This window comes from Sorex fumeus, unplaced genomic scaffold (assembly GCF_029834395.1).
Source record: "Sorex fumeus unplaced genomic scaffold, SorFum_2.1 ptg000064l, whole genome shotgun sequence".
NCBI lineage: Eukaryota > Metazoa > Chordata > Mammalia > Eulipotyphla > Soricidae > Sorex > Sorex fumeus.
The window spans coordinates 1233085-1257931 of NW_026606121.1; the positions used below are offsets into that span (position 1 = coordinate 1233085).

General features: G+C 41.1%; 1 protein-coding gene across 1 annotated transcript; it reads right to left on the reverse strand.

The window, feature by feature from the left end:
* Window positions 1-15227: 15227 nt before the first annotated feature.
* Window positions 15228-21748, reverse strand: LOC130036636 (olfactory receptor 2AE1-like). The gene is made up of 2 exons (XM_056128532.1): window positions 21644-21748; window positions 15228-16355 (listed from the first exon to the last, which is right to left on the reverse strand). Exon 2 carries the CDS (start codon window positions 16339-16341, stop codon window positions 15397-15399), a length of 945 nt encoding a protein of 314 aa, XP_055984507.1. The 5' UTR covers window positions 16342-16355; window positions 21644-21748; the 3' UTR covers window positions 15228-15396.
* Window positions 21749-24847: the final 3099 nt, after the last annotated feature.

Genomic DNA, 24847 nt, shown 5'->3' on the forward strand with positions numbered 1-24847 from the left:
GAGGTGCCATGTGCCGCTGTGACCTCAGGGGTGCAAACACCCTCTCCACTTAGTGTTTTCATGTTCTAGGACAACTGTCTAGGAGTGTTATCACTGGGCCATATAAAATTTCATTTTAAATTTTGGGGAATTTTCTTTTGGAGGTGATTCCCAGTGATTCTGTGCTCTGGGTGCTTCTGGAAATTTTGGGGGATCATACTTGTAGGATAACATTGGTTTGGACTTTCTCCCTTGCCACAGAGAGCTTAGGTTTAGCGGGTTACACACATCACAGTGTTCCCGAGTCACTCCCATTCCTCTGGGCTTATCTGTAACTTCTCTATGCTGTCTTCCCCAACCAGTTAATCAGCTTTTTCCCCCTACTCAGATTCTGTTAATTTGTAAGGTCAGATCCTTCTAGGACACTGAACCTGTATTGTAAGTTAATCTTGCCTTTCTCCTCTCCTTATGTCTTTTTTAAAAATTTTTTATTAGAGAAACACCATGAGGTACAGTACAAAATTTTATGGTTGGGTTACAGTTATACAATGATCGAGTACCCATCCCTCCACCAGTGCCCATTTTCCACCACCGTTGATCCCAGTATCCCTCCCAACCCCCATCCCTCCCATCCCACCCAGCCTCTGTGGTTGGGCATTCCCTTTGGTTCTCTCTCTCCTTTTGGGTGCTATGGTTTGCAAAAGAGGTATTGAGTGGCAATCATGTTCGGTCTATAGTCTACTCTCAGCACGCATCTCCCATCCTGGGAGGATCCTCCCAACACCCTTTATTTGGTGCTCCCTTCTCTGTCTGAGGTGCCTTTTCTCCTAGCATGTGTGGCTGGCCTCCAAACCATGGAGTAAACCTCCTGGTACTTTTCTCGACTGTTCTTGTGTGTTAGTCTCCTATTTTGTTATTTTATGTTCCCCAGATGAATGTGATCTTTCTATGTCTGTCCCTCTCTTTCTGACTCATTTCGCTTAGCATGATACTTTCCACGTAGTATACCACTTGTATGTAAATTTCATGACTTTGTCTTTTCTAACAGCTGTATAGTACTCCATTGTGTAGATGTACCAAAGTTTCTTTAACCACTCATCTGTTCTCGGGCATTCGGTTTTTTTCTGTGGTGGTGGAAAATGGGCACTGGTGGAGGGATGGGTATTTGATCATTGTGTAATTGAAACCCAAGCACAAAAATTTGTAAGTGTACAACTGTACCTCATGGTGTTTAACTAATAAAATTTTTTTAAAAAGATAGTTTCATTTGTTTATCTCTGTTTTCACTTGTTTGGCCAGTGGTGTTACATCTTTGAAGATACCATTAGCTTCAATGTCATGAAGGGTTTTGCCAACTTTGTCTTTAATGTACTTTATAGATTCTGGTCTGATGTTGAGGTCTTTAATCCATTTTGATCTTACTTTTGTACATGGTGTTAGGCAGACATCTGAGCCCAGTTTTTTGCATGTAGCTGTCCAGGTTTGCCAGCACAATTTGTTAAAGAGGTTTGCTCGCTCCACTTCACATGTCTTGCTCCCTTATCAAAGATTAGATGATAATATGCTTGGGGAGAGATGTCAGTATATTCAACCCTGTTCCATTGGTCTGCAGGTCTGCCTTTGTTCCAGTACCATGCTGTTTTAATTATTACTGCTTTGAAGTACAGTTTGAAGTTAGGGAGGTTGATTCCTCCCACTTTCTTTATCCCAAGAATTGCTTTAGCTATTCCTTATATCTTTTGAGTAGTGTAATTTAAAGCAATGTACTTTTGGAGTAAACACGTGAAGACAGTTAATATTATGCTTTTGTAAATTGGGATTTAATTGACTTCAAATATTACGCACTACGGGGCATCTGCTTCTTGACTTAAGCCTCAGTTTCCCTTAGTTTCTAGCAGCCCCAAAGCAGGGTCCCAATGAGGAACAGAATGGACCCAGGGCAAACTGTGAGCTTCCCTGGCATTGAAATGGGCAGGGCCAAAGCACCAAGATACTCAACTATAAGTTGGGAGCATGATCATGGACAAATGTTGTCATGATCCGAAAGTAATGATGAGATTAGGACCCTGCTAGGAATAGAAAATTCTAATTTGGCCTAAGCACTGTAGTCTGAGATCGAGATAACCCCAGGAGAGCAATTCTATAAGCTTAATGATTAATACATATTCAGTGATTAATATTATGAATGTTTATATGTTTGTTGGACAAGGAGAGGAGAAACACACCCATGGGATTCTGCTCTTGAGTGTGTCATCCTGATGAATGAGTATCTGGCCTAGAAGTAGCTTTCCCTGAGGGAAAGAGTTTACATCTATTGATTGTGATCACACCTATGTGTAAGTCCCAACCCCTCATGCTTTGGGATTTAACTAGGCCGAAGGAGGGGGCTGGTGAATCCAGAGTCAGAAGGAGAGATCCAGAGCGAGAAGGAGAATGAAGTGGGATCTAGAAGGAGAATGAAGTAGCATGGGGGAGGAATAAGCAGGAGGAGAGTCAGAGGAGAATGGAGAGGTGATTGGAATAAACTGCAATTGAGACCAACCAGCCTGGCCCTCGTTCCTTCCTTCACCTGCTCATCGACCTCCGTGGGGTGGGGAAAGCGGTGTAAGACTACCTAATGCAAGTGGCAGGAGAGAGAGAGTCAAGTGAGGCCCCCTCGTAATTTAGTTTTAGTGAATAAACACATACTCAGTGCCCAGGACTAAGCCTGGACTTCCTGTATTGTGGTTTTCAACGCACATTCCACCCAGGGGCCTCTGGCTCCTTTTCACTCCCTTCCTCACAAACACCGTTTTTAACCTTTTATTTGAACATGCCGTTCTCACGGGTGTGACAGGAATGTCTCCTGAATGTTGACTTTTGTCTGAGCAATAACTCCTGGATTTGTCACCTAGCAAGGTTTTGAGGGTTAAAAGCTGACTAGTGCTTGATATTCCCAGAAATAAAGGTATCTGTAATAGAGATTACAAGCCTTATTGCATCAGGGTTATTTCTAAACTGGAGCTCTGTTGTGTAACAGTGAATTGTTCCAAACCCTCCTGACAAAGATGTTCATGGAAGCTGTTCCTGCAGTGAATAGAAGTGATTCACCTTCCATATTAATGGAGTAGATACAGAACTTGTTATGGTACTTCTCATTTTGTTTCTCTGTAGACCACAGAGGACTAAGACCATCTCTTAGTTGCCCTCCCTCTGTCTGATTTTGATTAATCTGGTGCTGCTCTTCAATAGCATATAGATTGCAACATAATGCAGATTTCCTCTTTTCTAATAAATGCATAATCTGCTCTGGGACTTTGGTATATAGACCACAAACCCTTGATCCATTCATTTGTTGCTCGTCATTTGGGTTTCCATGTCCTGGCTGTTGTACTTAATGCTGCAGTCAACGTAGGTGTCCATATATCTTTTTGGGGTTAATGTTTTTGAGTTCTTGGGGTCGATGCCAAGAAGTAGAATCACTGGGAGCTATAGAAGATCTATTCATAGACTTTCCCCCCAGAAGTTTCTATACTGTTTTCCATACAGCCTGAGTCAGACATTGCCACCAACAGTGATTGAGAGTTCCTTTGTCACACCACTCCACTAACACTAGTTGTTTGCAGTCTAAGGATTTTTTTTATCACTCCCTCAAATCCAAGTGATAACCTTGCAGAGTAGCGGATTCTTGGTTGGAGATTCTTTTCATTCAGTACTTTGAACATATCACTCTGTTCTCTTTTTTCTTGCAAATTTTCACTTGATATATCTGATGTGAGCGACACACTTTTATTAGATTGAGAATTCCATTTTACTATATCCTCATAGTGTATTTTGATGTTGGAAGAGAAAAGACTCTCATCTTTGTTATTCTTAAGATTTATTTGTCTATTTAGTTTTTTTAATTCCATATGAATTTCAAAATCCTTTTTCTATGTTTTAAAAAAATGACATAGGTATTTTTATAGGCACTATATTGAATCTTTCGGAAAGAATGTCTTTTTGACATATTAATTTTTCCAGTCCATGAACAGGAAATGTATTTTTAGTTTATATTCTCTTTATTTCTTTTCATGGTGAATCATAGTTTCCTTTGTGTGATATGTAGAGATGATCTTTGACAAAATAGAAAAAGTATGAAATAGAGCAAAGAAACTTTCTTCAATGATGGTGTTGGGAAAACTGGTAGTCACAAGTTAAAAAAAATTGAACTCAGACCCTTTTATAATACCACCTGCAAACATAAAATCAGACCACTCGCTGGACTTGTGTTCTGCTCATTCCATCATCAGAGAGCAAGGGCTGACTGTGTCAGGAACTGTCCAGGCAGTGAGAAACTCAAAGCTAAAAGTGTCATTTATGTCTATCCCTCTCTTTCGGACTCATTTCGCTTAACATGTTACTTTCCATGTAGTACCACTTGTATGTAAACATAAAGTAACAAAATAGGAGACTAACACCCAAGAGTGCCGAGATTAGTACCAGGAATTTTACTCCATGGTTTGGAGGCCAGCCACACATGCTAGGGGAAAAGGGAGCTCAGATAGAGAAGGGAGCACCAAATAAAGAGTGTTGGGAGGATCCTTCCAGGATGGGAGAAGCATGCTGAAAGTAGACTATAGACCAAACATGATTGCCACTCAATGTCTCTTTTGCAAACCACAGCACCCAAAAGGAGAGAGAGAACCAAAGGGAATGCCCTGTCACAGAGGCAGGGGCTGATGGGGGGATGGGGGGTGTGTGAGAGATACTGGGATCAATGTTGGCAGAAAATGGGCACTGGTGGAGGGATGGGTACTTGATCATTGTATAACTGAAACCCAAGCACAAAAATTTCTAAGTCTATAACTGTACCTCATGGTGTTTCACTAATAAAAATTAAAAAAAAAATGTGTCATTTAGGGCTGGGGTAATAGTACAGCAGGGATGGCATTTGCCTTGCATGTGACTTGACCGGGTTTGAACCCCAGTATCCAGTATCCCAAATGGTTGTTCAAGTACCGCCAGGAGTAGTTCCTGAGTGTAGAGCCAGGAATAAACCCTGACTTATTCCAGGTGTGGCTCCAAAACCAGAGAGAAAGAAAGAAAGAAAGAAAGAAAGAAAGAAAGAAAGAAAGAAAGAAAGAAAGAAAGAAAGAAAGAAGAAAAAGAAAATAAAGAAAAGAATAAAATTTCATTAATAGATGGCTAGAGAAATAGTATCATGGGTAACATGCTTGTCTAAGCAACCAACCTCTTTCTGTCCCCAACATCACATATCGTTTCCAGTCCCTCCAGGAGTGATCTCTGCACACAGAGTCAGAAGTAAGACCTGAGAACAGAGGGTTATAACCCATAAACCAAAAACAAAAAGTTTCTTTTGGATATTTGTGACCTAGACAAGTTCTATGTCTATTTGGCATAAATACAAGCATGCTCCATATATGACCCATAGAATATTGTAGTAATTCTATATTACAGTATTTCATCCACACACCACTGCCACCCTACTCCCTTCCTGATATTCAGACTCCCTTAACATAAGAATTTATTAGAAATTACACAATACAAGAACTCTGTTGAAATACATAATCAACATGTCCAAATCAATATATTTCTTAACAAAACAAATATTGAGAAACAGATTCAGAATGAAAAAAGGATCAAACATTCAAGGACTTAATACCCTAGTGGCACAGACAGATGAGGGATCAGTCAATCAGAAGATTGTAGAGTAGCATTGTCTGCCCATGTAAATCATCTGGTTTAAGCTCATCCATGGGAAACAGAACGAGAACAAGAGAGGGTCAGGGAAAGGGAAGAAATAAATAATAGCAAGTGAGATGATGTTTTCTGTCTTGGTCCCCAGCGAGCATGTGACTTACATGAGCTGAGTGAGCAAGAGCCCTACTTTTTATTCAACTGGTATCTTTTCTATTCTACCTGCTTTGAGTATGTGAAAAGCTCAACACCCAGAATTTTGGTGTTAAAAATACATTTTCTTTAGGAAGAGAACACAGAATGATATGCCATAGACATGCCTCCAGACATGCCCCCGCCAGGCAGTTTCATTTGGGTCAAACCGAAAGGGAGGGGTGAGTGCCCCTCCCAGTCCCAACAGAGCCAGCCCTAGCAGCCAAATGTCTCCGGAATTCAACCGCCACCAGGCTCATAGCCACTCTCCACATGCTCGGAAGAGCCTCACCCATGAGTGAATCTATTCCTAGACATCTCATACTTTACACCACTAATAAACCAAAAATAACACACCACATTTGATGGAGCTTAAAGTAGAAGGCAACCAATCTTAGGGAGAAATAATATTTTTATTTTAATTAATCACTGCGAGATACAGTTAAAGACTTACAAACTTTCATGATTGCATTTCAGTCAAACAATGTTCAAGTACACATCCCTCCACCAGTGCCCACTCTCCACCACCAATGTCCCCAGTATCCCTCCCCTCACCCGCACCCTTTCCCACCCCCTGCCGCCGTGGCAGGCAATTCCCTCTCTCTCTCTCTCTCTCTCTCTCTCTCTCTCTCTTTCTCTCTCTCTCTCTCTTCGGGTGCTATGGTTTGCAATACAGTTACTAAACAGCCATCAAGTTTGGTCCATAGTCTACTTTCAGCACAAATCTACCATCCCAAGCGATCCCTCCAACTATCATTTACTTAGTGGTCCCTTCTCCATTCCCGATGCCTTTTCCCCCAGCACACGAGATCGCCTTCCAAGCCAAGGAGCAATCCTCCTGACCCTTGTCTCTACTATCCTTAGGTGTTAGACTCATATTATGTTACTTTATATTCCACAAATGAGTGCAGTCATTCTATATCTGTCTCTATCTTTCTGACTCATTTCACTTAGCATGCTATTCTCCATGTCATGTTGATCCACTTTATGCAAATTTCATGATTTCATCTTTTTCTAATAACTACATAAGATTCCATTGTGCAGATATACCAATATTTCTTTAACCAGTCATCCGTTCTTGGACACTCGGGTTTTATCCACTCTTGGCTATTGTAAAGCGTACTGCCATGAATGTACAAGTGCAGATGTCATTTGTACTGTACCTTTTTGCATCTCCAGGATATATTCCCAGAAGTGGTATTGATGAGTCAAATGGGAGCTCAATTTCTAGTCTTTTGAAAAAGTCCAAATTGTTTTCCAAAAAGACTGGACCAGGGGCTGGAGCGATAGCACAGCAGAGAGGGTAGTTGCCTTGATGCAGCTGACCCGGGTTCGATTCCCAGCATCCCATGTGTCCCCTGAGTATGGCCAAGAGTAATTCCTGAGTGCATGAGCCAGCATTAACCCCTGTGCACCGCTGGGTGTGACCCAAAAAGCAAAAAAACAAAAACAAAAACAAAAAAACAAAAAGCCCTTAAAAAAAAAAAAAGGCTGAACAAAGTTGGCAATTTCACCAGCAGTGAAGAAGGGTCCCTTTCTCCCCACATTCAGGCCAACACCACTTGCTTTTGTTCTTTTGGATGTGGTGCAAGTCTCTGTGGTATGAGATTATGTCTCATTGCTGTTTTGATCTGCATCTCCCTGATGATTAGTGATGAAGAGCATTTTCTCATATGCCTTTTGGCCATTCGGATTTCTCCTTTGAGAAAGTTTCTAGACATTTCATCGCCCATTTTCTGATGGGGTTGGATGTTTTCTTCTTGTATAATTCAACCAGTCCTTGTATATTCTTGATATTAACCCCTTATCTAAAGGGTATTGTATAAATATCCTTTCCCATTCTGTAGACTGTCTTTGTATCCTGGTCACTTTTTTTTTTGAGGTGCAGAATCTTCTTAGTTTAAGATAGTGCCATTTGTTTATCTCTGTTTCCACTTGCTTGATCAATGGCATTTCATCCTTGAAGATACCTTTAGCTTCAAGATCGTAGAGGGTTTTGCCTACCTTTTCTTCAATGTACCTTATGGATTCTGGTCTGATGTTGAGGTCTTTAATCCATTTTGATCTGACTTTTGTGCATGGCATTAGATAGAGGTCTGAGGCCATTTTTTGCATGTAACTATCCAGTTTTGCCAGCACCATTTGTTAAAGAGGCTTCCTCCACTTCATATTTCTTGCTCAATTAGAGGGAAATATATTTATACAGATACAGATATAAGCACACAAGGCTCGGCCCTTAACAACATGTCACTAATCACTTATGGAAGGGCTCAATGTGTCCTGGGTGAAATACAACTATCTTCAAACACTTTCCTCTAAGAAACGTTTTTTGGATCATTTTAGCTAATTATTCATAACAAGCAATACAAGGAAAATTATTTTGGTTCTGCTTTGGAGGCAGGATTTGGGGTTCGTAATGGAAACATCCGAAGTATGGTGGTGGGAAGATGTAATGTTGGTGGAATTGGTGTTCGAATATTAAATGTAATCAAATATTGTGAACAACTTTATAAAATAAAATAATAAATAAATAAACAATAAATACATTTTCTTTGAAGCAGCATTAATCTTATCTCCTTAACAAGACCAGAAGCCCTAGGGGGTACAGCTATGGTACAGATCTGTACTCTACCATTCTCATAGCCAAATAACCACAGAAGATTTCAATAATTAATTCTCACTGATAGAAGAATCTCAGTGATAATCTGAAACCTGTAACTCCTGTACATTTTTATTATTTACTGACTTGTTTCCATCAATGATCTGCAACCAGGTTCAGCAATCAGAATAAGGACAGTATCACTCCTTATGTCTACAGGCCCTTTGGAGCTGATTCCCAGAACTGCATTGGCTTGAGGTTTGCTCTCATGAACCTGAAACTTGCTGTTGTCAAAATACTGCAGAACTTCACCTTCAAACCTTGTGAAGAAACACAGGTCAGACAGTTCACTCTGTATCAATGATGTTCTATTGGGAGGTGACTATTGAGTGTTCTAAAGCCAAGAGATCCCTTTGAAGCCATCTAAGAAGTCTGAATGCTTCAGGTATGGAGTGCTTATGACTTGGTGGAGACTCAATTGAAGAGATCATTTGGATTCAGTGCAGCTAGCATATCTTGACTGTACACAGTCCTATGAACTTGAGTCAGTTCACTGGAAGGAAAGGCTCCTCTGTAGGCAGAAGTGGAAGGATGACCACATTAGGACCCAGGAACCATGTTTTTTCCTCATAAAACTTATGGAAGCTCTCTTAGTGATGATTATAAAGTGGAGTTATCAGTGTGCTTTTTAAAAATTCTGAGGGGCCGAGCAATAGTATAGCAGGCACTTGAATGCAGGCAGCTGACCTGGGTTGGATACCCGACATCCCATATGGTCCCCCAAGCCCGCCAGAAATCCCTGAGCACAGAGCCAGGAGGAAGCCCTGAACATTGCCAGGTGTGGCCCAAAAATATATAAATAAATCATTTCAAATTTCTGACCTTAAAGGCAGGAGCAGTAGTACAGCAGGTAGAATGCTTTCCCTGCACACAGACGACTTAAATTTAATCCCCCAGCACTCTATATGGTCTCCTGAGTCATGCTTGGAGTTATCCCTGAACAGAGAACCAGGAGTAAACCCTGGGCACTGCAGGTTGTGCATCTCTGAGAAAAAAAAAAGAGGAAAAAAATCTCAGCCTAAAAAAATGGTCATCTCATTATTCTAAAACAATTTGACCCTGTGGATTTATCACATCTCCCATTGATTCTCATATGTGTAGCCAAGATTGAGAGTTACTGATTTTTTTGTTTGTTTTTATTTTGGGACCACGCCTGGAAATGCTCAGGGGTTATACCTGGATACGCCCTCAGGAACCTAATGGTTCTTGGGGGACCATATGGGATGCCGGAGATCGGTTCACGGTTGGCCACATGCAAGGCAAGTGCCCTACCTGCTGTGAAAGTCGCTGATTTAAAGCATGTCTACCTGTTGGAAAAGACATCACAGCTGTAGAAACCTGACCATTTGACCTCATGATCCAGGGGCCCCGTTCCTTTGCTCCTGATGTCTCTGGGTGGGTTCTATGTTCACTCCTCCTTCAATTCCTACTTAAATCCCTAAACCATCCTAGAAATATTCCCCCGCCCATAGATCCCAGATAGAGCCTCTTCTCTGCTCTATCATCAGCTACTCTTGGTTGATATCATCAATTCTGCCACCAAACTTAACACTTTGTCATTAAACAATCCAGTTTTTGTTGTGGCTTGGTTTGGGGTTTGGTTTGGGGAGGTAGTTTTGGGTTTTGAGACACACCTGCGATGCTCAGTTTACTCCTGCCTCTGTGCTCAGGGTGGTGCTCAGGCGACCACAATGGGATGCCAAGCATAAAACCTGGTTCGGCCATATGCAAGGCAAATAACTATTGTACTATCTCTCCACCTCCCAACCAGTTAGTTTGGTTCTGTGTGTTTTCCCTCTATCCGTAATGTCTTTAACTCATTTTTTTCTATAAATTCCCATGGGTTCAAGCAGTGATCGTATTATGCTGTAGTGATTTACCATTAATTCAGAGCAGTTCAATAAACATTTCACTAATTTTACTTTGAATAATTGAGTACATGCCATTTGTAGTATGTTCAGATTTTACGAGTATCTGCCTGGTACTTGGGAGATACAGGTATGTTATCTGAAACTTTAAAAATTAAAAGTACGGTGTGATATTTCTCAACAGATTTGGAGCCTCTCTCTCTGAGAAACATAAAGAAAATCAACCAAGAACTTTGAGGCTTATTTTGTAAGACTCGTGTGTATACTATGCAGCACCTCCCCTAAAAAGACCTCAGATTTGCCTCAGATGATGGTGGACTGTTCATCTTACTTGTGTGTTAAGAGCTACCTTGTAGCAGTCCTCAAACTGGGCAGAAGAGAGGCCTCAGACCACCACCAAACTGTTCAAACTATCGAAAATGAGTCTGTGAGCTGCTTCTCACCCTCTGCAGCAATTTTGTTCCCTTCAGTCTACAGGTATCAGAAGGTGATCGTTGGTCTCTCTCCCAAGTGATTGAAGAAGTAACTGGTAGAGAAAGAGGGTAAAATGATCAGTCCAGGCCTTCAGAAGTCCAGTGTTCATACTGCACCCAAGTCCCAGAAGATATTAGAATGGACTATTTCTATACTACTCCTCAAGACGCTCTTCCCATCATGGAACTGGATGGCGTTCCCTGGACTGGAAGTGACTGTGTTAGAGGTCAAGGTTGGGCCATGTAATATAAATCTATACCTAGTGAAGGGCCCACAAGCACCACCAGCAGTAATTCCTGAGTGAAGAGCCAGGAGTAACCCCTGTGCATCACCAGGTGTGACCCGAAAAGCCAAGAAATAGAAAAGGAAACTAAAGTTTAAATTTCCAGTCTTTCAGTTGAATAACTTTTTTCATAGAACTCTTATTTTCCTTTCTACCTTTTTTTTAAATTTTGATTTTGGTTTTTTGCTCCACACCTGGCAGTACTCAGGGCTTACTCCTGGCAATACTAGCCAACCTTATGGGATGTTGGGGATTAAACTTGGGTCAGCTGTGTGCAGGGCAGACAATCTACCCACTGTATATTCCCTCTAGTCCCTATATTTACTATTCTTATATTTTTAAAGGCTATTGTCTATTACTGGGCTGGAGTGATAGCACAGTGGTAGGGCATTTGCCTTGCATGTGACCGGCCGGGCCAACCCGAGTTCAATTCTTCCACCCCTCTTGGAAAGACCGGCAAGTTACTGTCAGTATCTTGCCCGCACGGCAAAGCCTGGCAAGCTAACCGTGATATATTCAATATGCCAAACACAGTAACAACAAGTCTCACGATGGAGATGTTACTGGACCCACTAGAGCAAATCTATGAATAATGGGAGGACAGTGCTACATTGCTACCTAGTGAGGGTTACCTTGCAAGTTTCAACATACACAGAATCAGCTCCACCTGACTTTTAAAAATATTTTGCTGGGGCCAGAGCGATAGGACAAGGTTTAGTACAGAGCATCGTAAGGATTTGCCTTGAACACAGCCAACCTGGGTTCAATCCCCAGCATCCCATATGATTCCTAGGCATTGCCTGGAGTAATTCCTAAGTCTCAAGCCAGGAGTAACCCCTGAGCATTGCCAGGTGTGAACCAAAAAGACAAAAAAATATAGTTTGCCATTGAGGGTTTGGGGTGTAGCTCAGTTGCAGAGTGCCTGTTTGATACACATGCTGTTCTATGTTATATCCCAAAACACACACACACACACACACACACACACACACACACACACACCTAACCAAAAAATCTTTCCATAGGCCTAAGTCTTTTTTAATTTTAGAAAGTTATTCTTTTTATATAAAGTTTCAATAAACATGAGTCTAAGCTAAAATGAATGGCTTCAGTCAATTGCTACTGGAGAACTGATGTTCTATTTATATTTTCTTGAATGAATGAATGAATGATTGAATGAATATTTTACCTATTCAACTTTGGTGTGGCATTTAGAATAAATATTAAGAATCAAAAGTATATGATGCCAAGTATTGATGGCCTTGATCCAGAGACTCAGCTGTCCCTTCCGGAAGACAGCAGCTCGCTGGAGAACTCTCTGGACCCCATACCGAGCGATTCCACTGGGGCATCTCAGATGGAATGGGTGTTCCCATTCTCCACCCACTCCAGATGAAACCTGAGTGGCCACAGATTTACAGAATAAAAATCCAGGTACACAGGAGTGGGGACTAAGAATCCAGGACACGTGGCAGCAGCAGAAACAGGCCCGCCCTTCCTGTCTCCCCGCCCACTCGGGTCATACTCACAAACTGCCTCCAGGTGCCATCTCAGAGCATTAACGGCCTTGATCCAGAGACTCACAAATGAATCTCAAAATGGACTAGCTCCCTAAAGAGATGTCTCTGGACCCCAGTCATTTACAATTTTAGAATTCCAAGGGTGCACGACTTCCCATGACATTCATAATAAGCAATAGAAAATAAAGTATCTAGCATCGGCCTGTGGTGGGCAGGCTTGAATGGTGATGGGAAAATTCAAAATAATGGTGGTGGGAAGGTGTAATGGTGGTGGGATTGGTGTTGAAATACTGAGTGTAATCCATTAATATGAACAAATTTATGAAAACAAAATTAAAAAATTAAAGAAAAATGTCTATGATGCCAAAATTGCTTTTTAATCTTTTCCCAAACACTGGGGGCCAGGACAATAGTGAAGCAGATAGGACCTTGCCTTGTACTGACTGACCCAGGTTTGATCCCCAACACTGTATGATGCCCTGAGCTTGCCAGAAGTGATTCCTGAGTTCAGAGCTATGAGTAAGTCTTGAGCAACACCAGTTGCGGTAAAAAAAGTGAAAACTATATATATTTCCAAACATTATTGTTCTCCACGTATATTCTCTATTTTGTATTTACTGCTGGCCATGTGTCCTACATTTTTTTATTTTATTGTATTTTATTTTATTTTTTCTTTAATTTTTAATAGTGAGACATCATGAGGTACAGTTACAGACTTACACATTTTTGTGCTTGGGTTTCAATTATATAATGATCAAATACCCATCCCTCAATCAGTGCCCATTTCACACCACCATGGATCCCAGTATCCCTCCCACCCCCCCAACCCCCCCATCCCGCCCTGCCTCTGTGGCAGGGCATTCCATTTTGTTCTCTCTCTCTTATTGAGTGTTGTGGTTTGCAAAAGAGGCAATGGGTGACAATCATGTTTGGTCTATAGTCTACTTTCAGCATGCTTCTCCCATCCTGGGAGGATACTCCCAACACCTTTATTTGGTGTTCCCTTCTCTATCTGAGCTCCCTTTTCCCCTGGCATGTGTGGTTGGCCTCCAAGCCATGGAGTAAAATTCCTGAAACTAATCTCGGCCATTCTTGGGTGTTAGTGTCCTATTTTGTTACTTTATGTTCCCCAGATGAATGCAATCTTTCTATGTCTATCCCTTTCTTTCTGAGTCATTTCGGTTTTACTGTGCTTGTTACACTGCTGCAGATTCCTGTGAAATTTGGAAACTAAGTAATGCTTGTCCAGAGAAGCCCATTGTTCTAAAGGTTGAGCCAGGAGGATGGATATGAGGAGAGATATGAATGGAGTCTGACTCTATAATTTGTTCTTTGAGGAACCTGCAATTCAGAATGCCAAAGAGCTCAAATTCTTTTGTGAATAAATCCCAGAAATGAAGAGTGACTTTGCTGATTGCCCTTGATGTGTTTCCAACATTTATTTACTGGGTTTGTATGTTGAATGTTATAAGATAGTCAGATCAATGAAACTGTCTCAACAATTTTATCAAACAAACTTCTATGAACATGAAAATTATTGTGGTATGTGTAGAAAGACCAGAATAAATCTCAGGGTTGAGATTGGAAATTTTTTTTAATCTTTGGTTTGGGGGCCAGACCCAGAAGTATTCATGACTTATTCTTGGTTCTGCTCTTAAGGATAACTCCTGGTGGGACTTAAAGAACTTTGTGGGCTACTGGGGATAGAACGCAGGTTGACTGTATGCCAGGCTATCACTCTGGCCCTGATATTAGAATTTCATATCCCACTGTCAATTCATGATTTTCTGTATACATATATAGATGGAAGGTGGTGTGTGGGTAGAAAAAATGTCATTTCCCACTTCAATTCCACTAAAATGAAATTACTCAGAACAATGACACTTTCATAGCAACGAGCAGGACTTATGTTCAGACCTTGGGTGCTTAATGTTTCACTCTGTAAAGAGCCAAGGTTCTTGAAAGTAATGGCTACTCCCTGGGCGAGGGGCTGGGAGACTTGAAGACGTTTGAGGAGAACAAAAGCACACGAAAGCAGCTCAGGGGCAGGGAGGGCTTCCACAGACAAGGTCAGAGACTGTGTGATGCTTACAATAAGGCATAGTCCAACAGAAAGGAAAAGTGTAAGGGAAAATCAGTTACTGTGTACTCACTCTGTTGTGTGGTCTGAAGTCAAACCCAACATTTCTCTCACATGTTCCTGGGAATGGGCAAACTGCAAGGTTTCATGAGAATGATTGCACATTTTCATGGATGCACGTCAAAATAGCTATTTATTGCAAAAGCATAAACAGTAGTTGAACAGAGGAGAAAAGCAACAGCTGCCCCTCCCCCACATCCATCAAACAGAGTGAGCCCCAAAGGGAAGGGAAAGGTAGACCTCTATTTCGCCTCTGTGATGTTCCTTTTAGGGAGCATATCTAAAATACTCCTTGAGTAAGCGCTGACAAACTCATACTGTGGAGGTGTGTGTTCACAGGATGGTGTACAGGAATGTGAGTCTGTACACTAGCTTGTCTATACTCAGGATTGAGTGCAGAGATGTGAATGTGTGCGCTAGCGTGTATATACTCAATATTGTGTGCAGAGATGTGAGTGTGTGCATGCTGGCATGTCTATACTCAGGACTGCATGCAGGGATGTGTGTGCACGCTGGCGAGTCTATACACAGAATTGTGTGCAGGGATGTGAACGCATATGTACCCATGTGTCCCACTTTAGGCTTGCTCTCAGATACGACAGTCATCGTCTTTGAGTGACAACATCTCTCCCTAGGACTTTCTGCAGTGCCTTAGCTACATCCTTATTGCGGAGAGTATAAATCAGAGGATTCAGAGTAGGGGTGATGATGCTATAGAACACGGAACCGACCTTGTCTTGCAGTGGAGTGCGCTGGGTCCTCGGTCTCATATATGAGAAGATGCAGGCACCAAACCAGAGAGAAACCACAGTCAGGTGAGAGCTACAAGTAGCAAAGGCATTTCTCTTACTCCCAGCAGATCGCATCTGAATGATGCTGTGGAGGATGAAGCCATAGGAGGTAGAAACCAAGAGGATAGGGAAGACAAGAACCAGAACGGTGCTGATGTAAACCGTCTTCTCATAAACAGTGATGTCTCCACAGACTGATTTCAGAATAGCTGGAAACTCACAGTAGAAGTGGTGGATTGTTCGAGACCCACAGAAAGGGAAGTGCATCAAGATCACAGTGTGAATTAATGAGTTCACGGATGCTCCCAGCCATGACATGACAGCCATCAAAAGAGCCACCCTCCTGCTCATGATAACCGCATAATGCAGTGGGTGACAGATGGCAACATAACGGTCATAGGACATGAGAGTCAGGAGAACACACTCAGCTCCTCCCACTGCCAAGTAGAGGAAGTGCTGGGTAGCACAGCCCACAAAGGAGATGGACTTCTTGCCCGACAGGTAGTTGGTAGCCATCTTGGGGACGGTGGTGGTGAGGAACATCAGGTCCATGAGGGAGAGCTGGCTGAGCAGGAAGTACATGGGGGTGTGCAGCCGGGGGTCAGCACAGATGAGGAAGATGGTCAGGGAGTTGCCACTCACAGCAGCAAAGGCAACCACCATAGTCAAGGAGAAAAGAAAGACATGGGTGAGGGAGTCATCAAAGAGCCCTTCGAGGATGAAGTCGGCCAGAGAGGACTGATTGCTCTGCCTCATCACCCTTCACAGTCCTGCGGACACAAGAAGAGAGCATGGATGAATATGAAAAATCCTGAGTTCAGTAACTTAACAATAAGCACCTTTTGATCTAAGAAAGAATTTTTGGAAAGAAAAATGTTCCCCCTCTTCTCTCAATTCTAATTATTAAAATAACATTAATAAGGTTGGGGAGGTGGGAGGGCTACTGGGATCATTGGTGGTGGAGAATGGGCACTGGAAGAATGATGGGTACTCAATCATTGTATGACTTAAACCCAAGCACCAAAGTTTGTAAGTCTACAGCTATACTCATGGCGTTTCACCAATAAATAAATAAATAAATAAATAATATAACATCAATAAGAGAGATAGACCTTCAAACACATGAAATTCTGAAATGACACTATTCAGGGTCTATTTTTATTAATGCCTTTGTCTATTTTTATTAATGCCTTGGGCCACACCCAGAGATGCTCAGGCCTGACTCCTGACTTTATGCTCATGATCATTCCTGTGAGACTCAGGCTCCATATGAGGTACAGGTGTCTGAAGGCAGGTCAATCACATGCAAAGTAGGCGTCCCATTGGCTACACTATGTCCCCAGTCCCCTATGGACTATATATATATATATATATATATATATACACATATATATATATAGTCTTAATCTTGAGTCACATCATCCACTGTGTTTGTGGATAATACAGGCTAGGTTCATAAAGTTTACTCTGGCAGTTCTCAGGGCACCATGTTCTTTGCAGGTGGAACCTGGCATTCCCCTGCAAGTAACCCATTATTTGTGCCCTTTGAGCCAAGATTATGGATTCAGCACGCTCAAACTCAACGAGTTATACACTCAATACCTGTTAAACCTCAACAAATTTCTTAACATTAAGCAAGAATTACAGAGGTACATACTCACACACATATAAAAGTGAATGAGTTTCTAGGCACATAGAAATTAACTTTCATATGTATTAAAATAATCTACAGACAAAATGTAATAGTTATGTGCATTAATTCCTTTGATAAGAATTACAAGACCCGAGGCTGGAGCAATAGCACAGCGGGTAGGCTGTTTGCCTTGAATGAGGCTTACCCGGGTTCGATTCCCAGCATCCCTTATAGTCCCCCAAGCACTACCAGGAGTAATATCTGAGTTCAGAGTCAGGAGTAACTCCTGTGCACCACCATGTGTGACCTAAAAAGCAATAAATAAATAAATCACTGTCACTGTCCTCCCGTTGTTCATTGGTTTGCTTGAGCAGGCCCAGTAACATCTCCATTGGAGACTTTGTTGTTACTGTATTTGGCATATCGAATACATCATGGGGAGCTTGCCAGGCTCTGTTGTGCAGGCGAGATACTCTCGGTAGCTTGCCGGGCTCTCTGAGAGGGGCGGAGGAATCAAACTTGGGTCGGCCATGTTGGTTGGCAAGGCAAACGCCCTACCTCTGTGCTATAGAATTACAGTGACAGAACAATAGTACAGCAAGTAGAGCATTTGCCTTCACAGGACTAACCCTGGCTCCATCCCCAGCAACACATATGGTCCCCTGAACACCACCAGGAGTAATTCCTGAGTGCCGAGCCAGGAATAACACTGAACATCACTGGGTGTGACCCAAAAAGGCAAAAAAAAAAATTATAAAAGTACATACCAAGTATTTTGATGTCTCCTTAATCATAATAATTTTTAACATAAATTTAGAGTCAAGTTTATATCTGAATATTTAACCCATGATACAAAAGGGGAGCACAAGTTATATAGTTGCAGAATAAATCTCAACAAAGATAAATAAGAAATTTTATTTATGTCCTCTTATTGTTCGGTAACGGTCCTCCCGTTGTTCATAGATTTGCTCGAGCAGGCCCAGTAACGTCTCCATCATAAGACCTGTTGTTACTGTGTTTGGCATATCGAATACGTCACGTGTAGCTTGCCAGGCTCTGCCGTGCAGGCGAGATACTCTCGGTAGCTTGCCGCACTCTCCTAGAGGGGTGGAAGAATCGAAATCCAGTCGACCATGTTGGCTGCATGCAAGGCAAACACCCTACCGCTGTGCTATCGCTCCAGCCCACCTCTGGAGGGGCTGGAACTATAGCATAGAGGTAGGGCATTTGCCTTGCGCGCAGCCGGCCTGGCTGAGCCAGGTTCGATTCCTCTGCCCCTCTCGGAGAGCCTGGCAAGCTACCGAGAGTATCTCACCCGCCTGGCAAGCTACCTCTTATTTTTACTACCTATTATTTTTTTTAATCCCTTTCTTGGTAAAATATTAATACGTTTGGAGTTTTAGACATGAAATTATTGTATCGTCTTAGATGGAAGAAAGCTGGTACTGTATTATTAGGCAATTTAGTGTCATCCAAAAGGTGTGTGCATAAGAAAGAGAGATAAAGAGAGGGGAGGGAGATGAAGGGGGATGGAAAGCCAGAGAGACAGAGAGAGAGGAACAAAGTGCCAGAATCAGGCTGGAGCTGGAGTTGGTGGCCAGAGGGAACCTGGGGACAGTGGTGGGAATTGTACAGGGTGAAGGGAAGGGTGTTGGAACATTTTATGACTGAAATCCAATCATGAACAACTTAGTAACTGTGTATCTCAGGGTGATTCAATAATAATAATAATTGTTATTATATAAATGATATTATTTATTATTATAAAATTATTATTGGCAGAATCTCCTGCCCCCGCACCAGGCTGTCTTCACTGGGGCCCCTCGGGGGGGGGGGCGGGTTGAGTTTCCCTTCCCTCTCCAAGCAGAACCCTGCAGCCGAAAACCTCCAAAACCCAGGCACAGCCATGCTCAAGGCCACTCTCCACATGCTCGGACGAGCCTCACTCATGAAGGAACCGGCAGAGGAACCCAGGGGTGCGGGACCCAGGGCTGAGATCTCCAAGCCTGCTCGGATCAGGACTGGGACTCCTCCACCCAGATGCCCAATTTTCCAGTAGCTTGGTAGTCACACCCACAAAATGCCCCTCTGCCATGTAATCCCAGCAACGGCCAAGATCCAGAGAGTATAAAAACAAAGCTCCTGGAAGCTTTGACTTTGAAGCTTTTATAGACCTCTTATAATCTAGCCCACTGATGTACCTAAAGCAGCACACATGTGTTTGGTTTTGACATGCTTGCTTGTATTCTCTTATTTACATTCTCCATCCCTCTTGGAGAATCCTGAAGCTACCAAGAGTATATGACACCTGCACGGCAAAGCCTGGCAAGCTCCCAATGGCATATTCGATATGCCAAAGACAGTCACAATAATGGGTCTCATTCCCCTGACCCTGAAAGAGCCTCCAATATGGCCTTGTTGGAAAGGACGAGTAAGGAGAGGCTGTAAAATCTCAGGGCTGGGTCAAATGGAGATATTGCTGGCGCCCACTCGAGCAAACCGATGAACAGGATTACAGTGATACACTGATACAATTATTATGTTTTAAATATTATTATATTATCTTAATATTAATTATATCTACTCATATGTTTTTACATTAATTATTATCTATGACATATAATAATACAACTATTATGTTTTATATATTATCATTACATTAAATATAATTATATCAATTATTGTTATATTATGTTATCATATAAATTGTTATATATTGTATATAAAAATTATTGTCATTATATTACATATAATACATTATATATTATTTAAATTAATTATCAAATATTATTATATAATACATATTATAGAAAGGTTTTTTAAAGGTGTGTATCCAATGGAATACTATGTAGCTGTTACAAAAGATGAAGTCATGCAATTATGCAATTTACATACAAGTGGTACTACATGGAAAATAAATGAGTCAGAAAGAGAGGGACAGACATAGAGAGATTGCATTCATCTGGGGAACGTAAAGTAACAAAATAGGAGACTAATAACCAAGAAGAGCTGGGATAAATACCAGAAGGTTTACTCCATGGCTTGGAGGCCAGCTGCACATACTTGGGAAAAAGGCAGCTCAGATAGAGAAGGAAGAACCAAATAAAGGGTGTTGGGAGGATCCTCCCAGGATGGGAGATGCATGCTGAAAGTAGACTATAGACCGAACATGATGGCCACTTAATGCCTTTTTTGCAAACCACAGCACCCAAAAGGAGAGAGAGAACAAAAGGGAATGCCCTGCCACAGAGGCAGGGTGAGATGAGGGCAAAGGGGATGGGAGGAATACTGGGATCAGTGGTGGTGGAGAATGGGCACTGGTGGAGGGATAGGTACTCAGTCATTTTATAACTGAAACCCAAGCACAAAAATTTGTAAGTCTACAACAGGACGCCATGGTGTTTCACTAATAAAAATTTTAAAAGTAAATAAATAAAATAAAAAGGTGCGTATGGATACCACATAGACACGTTAAAAAAACATATGACTATATACTTGAAGACAAATTAGAAATGAGTCTCCAAATATGAATCAGACAAATAAAATCAAGATTAGAAGGTTTAACTAGGGTAGTAGCAATAGTAGAGCAGGTATAGCACTTTCCTTGCACACAGCCAAGACAAGTTCAATCCCTAGCATCCCATATGGTCCCCCCGAATCCTCTCAGAACTGATCCCTGAGCACAGAGTCAGGAGTAAGTCCTGCGCATTGCTGGAAATGACAGGGAAAAAAGCAATAAATAAAAAAATTTTAAATAAAACATTTAACGAGAAAAATTTCTCAATGAACTTTAATTTAATTTTCATATGAGTACTGATCAGGATGAGAGCTATCATTTATTTTCAAGGAAGCCCACCTAAAATTATTACCAAAATCTCTACCCTTCTACCCTACCAAAGAAAATCACATTTCTTAGTGAGTGGTCTTCCTTATAAACATCTCTTGAGATTTCAGGCATTCCAGTGTCTAGATGTACATTTTGAAGCAAATAAAATATAATAAATGCATTTTACAAAGTACAATTTGATCAATAAGAAAAATTTATCATATTTCAACCTTTTGGCTCTAAACTCAGCTTGTGAATAATTAAGAGCTAATTTTAACTCCTGTCATTCTAATGTAATACTAAAAGCCACACCTGCCCCTTTCACTTCAGGACCACATCCTTCCCTTTCTCCCCTTCACTTATCTGCACCTTATTTATGCCTTTCTTCCTCTTTAGGAAATGCCCCTTTTCACAGTCTTATCTGGAATCCTCGGGTAACTTGTTTTCTCTGCCTTTTCAGACCACTCTCTTCCTGAACTGACCAACATCTATTTCTAGCTATAATGACAAGGAAACAAACTGATAGTGCCAGAGCATACTCTAGGTTCTTAGGTTCTAAAAATGCTTTCCGGATCACTCATCCCCTGATCTTCACTTACCTGGCAGTCACAGTGAGAAGAACACGCAGAAAAGTGAAACCAGAGGAGAATGGATCCACCTTGACTCACATATTGCCTACTAATCATGTGAGGAATCCTTTTCCCAGGTTGCTCCACTGACTTCCTTCACTAATCCCAGAAATCTCAACTACTGAGGGAATGTCGGAGAGGAGATTGTCCACACAACCCTTGTTTGCACTAATTTTCATGTGACCAGAGCAAGACCAAGAGCACCAGATGGAACTCTGTGATACTTTTATAATCTGAACTCAGATTTTCACCTCTCTCAGCAACCAGCAGGAAAGATGAACTGACTGAACTTCTTTACGGATAGGAACTTGGAATCATACATGTGCTTCCACTGACTCAACACGGACCTGTATGCCCACTCTCTCCCAACAGAGCATGAAAGCTCAGTCACAGAGAAGGTTCATGAATGTCACCTAAGAGTACCTTGATACCATATTAATGAGTGCAGACTCAAAAGAAAGTTTGTTTGAGTTTTCAGCTCTGTTGAGTCACTGAGGGTTTGCTCTGCTTGCTTAGCTTAGTCTAGAATAAAACAAGAATTGAACTTGAGCCCTGTGGACTTAGAATAAGTTCCTTGCTCACTGCATGGATGTTTCCTTAACAAGAGTCGCAGAGTTTACAGTGAGGACAGACTTAGCCGGATTTAGCCAAGCAGAGGAAAGAGGGGTATCACTTGTGAGATAGGAAACAGCCGCTTACCCGGAGCACCAGGCTGCGATCTATGGCTAATTGTGGACACTAAATATCTGACCAGAAAGATTCCAGTTCAGGGACACATACTGAATCTCTGCTGGAGACCAGTCCTCAAGATGCCAATTAGACTTGCCATGGGCACTGAGCTAAGCGTTCCCAAAGGACTTTGTCTGCAGGTTTCTCTGGGAACTGGGCAATGAGATATTTTGGTGTGTGACCAGAAGGAAAACATGGGAATATCTTCTCTAAAGTCCATTTCTCCATGGAGATAAACAAGTTATAATGACCCTGATTAGATTTTCATCCTGAGATTCACAGGGAACATGTGAGACGTCTATAATCTTAAATTACTCGTCATGTTTTCCCTCTAGACTTTTGTTGCTTTGGTGCCAACAATCATTAATATTAAATATATTTAGGTATATAAATATATAATATAGAAGGTATATAAATATATAATATATAAGGAATATAAGTATATGTAAGAAATATATAATGCATATAAATATATAGTATGTAATAAATATATAATATAAATATATTATATTTTAGGTATAATTATATTTTAGGTATACTATAGGTATCCAGAGATACCTATACTTTAGTCTTGGATCAGGGGTCACTCCTGTGTGTCCAGTGGGGTTCAGTGAACACTATGTGAGTTTGAAATTAGACCCCAATTGGACACTTGCAAGACCAACACCCTACCCACTGAACTACCTCTCTGGCTCCAGGTTTTACTCTGAAGACCTTCAGGAATCTTGAGCCTTTCCTTTAATGAGCACACAGTTAACATCCCACCAACAGCGCGAGTTTTCTCTGCATCCTCACCCACAGCACGTTAGGTTTTTTTTCTTTTTGGTATAAATTGTTTAACAGATCTGAGATGGTTGCTCATTAGCAATTTAGTTCGTGTTTTCCTGATATGTGGCAACAAATATCTTTTCACATACCTTGGGCCCCCTGTGTCTTCTTTGGAAAAGTTAAGATCATGATCTAATTGAATTCTTTTGCTTGTTGCTGTCCAGTTTTCCTAAGAGAATTTAGTGAAGACAACACCCTTTTTCTCTTGGATGGTCTAGTCTCCTCTGTAAGCTGTTCAGATGTGTGTTGATTGACTACTGGACTCTCAGTTCTTTTTCTTTCATCCGTGTGATAGATTTCTTGTAATAACCATATTGTTTGGATAACTAAGGGGAGGGTCTTTAAGAATCTTGAATTCTGGGCATAGGAAATCTCCATTTTTGTTTTTCTTGCTCGAGATGGTTTTGACCAGTTGTGTTCTTTTTATGTCTGCATACAAATTGTAGTACTGTTTGTTCTGTTTATGTAAAAAATAAATGCCACTGAAACTTTGATAGAGATTCTACTGACTCTGATTATCAACAGGTAAGATGACTACTTTTAAAAATTCATTCTTTCAATCCAAGAACACAGAATGTACTTCCATTTCTTCACTTTCTTCAGGATTTTTCAATAGATTGTTAACTCTTCAACGTCCATATATTTTACTTTCCTGATGAAATTTTGCTCTAGGTGTTTAATCCTTTTTAAATATAAATGTAATCTAAGGAAAGAGGCAGAGCAAAAGGGTATGCCCTGCCACAGAGTTGGGGTGGAACGGGGTGGGGGATGAAATGGGGGTGGTTGGAGGGATACTGAGATCATTGGTGGTGGAGAATGGGCACTGGTGAAGGGATGGGTACTCGATCTTTGTATGACTGAAATGTAAGCACGAAAGTTAGTGAGTCTGTAACTGTACCCCACAGTGATTCATTAAATTAAAATAAATAAATGAATAGAAATTGAATTGTTTTGTTAATCTTTCTCCCTTCAATATTATGTTTGTGTGTAGAAATGCAGCAGATTTTTGACAGCTGATTTTGTAACATGATAGCTTTCTGTGCTTGTTCATCATTTCTAGCAGCTTTGTAACAGACTTTATAATTTCCTTCTGTATGCTATCGCTATTTGAAAATAGCGATACTTTGATTACGTTCACAATATTGCATAGTTTATGTTTACATTTCTTTCTATTCATTCAGTTAGGATTTACAACATATTGAATAATAGTGGTAAAGTGAATGTCCTTTTCTTAATATGAATTTAAGAAAACAATTTTCAGTGGGTTTGTCACAAATGAGTTTTATTATGAAGAAATATGTTTCTTACTTTCCCATGTTACTGACTTTTAACACAAACTAATTTTATATCTTATCAAAGGTATTTTTTCTTCATCTATTGAAATGATTATATAATTTTTATTCTTTGCTCTGGAGATGTGTAGTGCATTGCACTAATTGATGTATTTGTGTTAAACCATCCTTGCATCCCTAGAGTAAGTCCCTCTTATTTGGGGTGTATTATTTGTGGTGACGGTGCACAGTCATGTGGAGTATACTTTTTATTTATCTATAATTTTGGGGGGTTGGGGAAACACCAACTGTACTCAGGGCTTACTCTTGGCTCTATGTCCAGAGA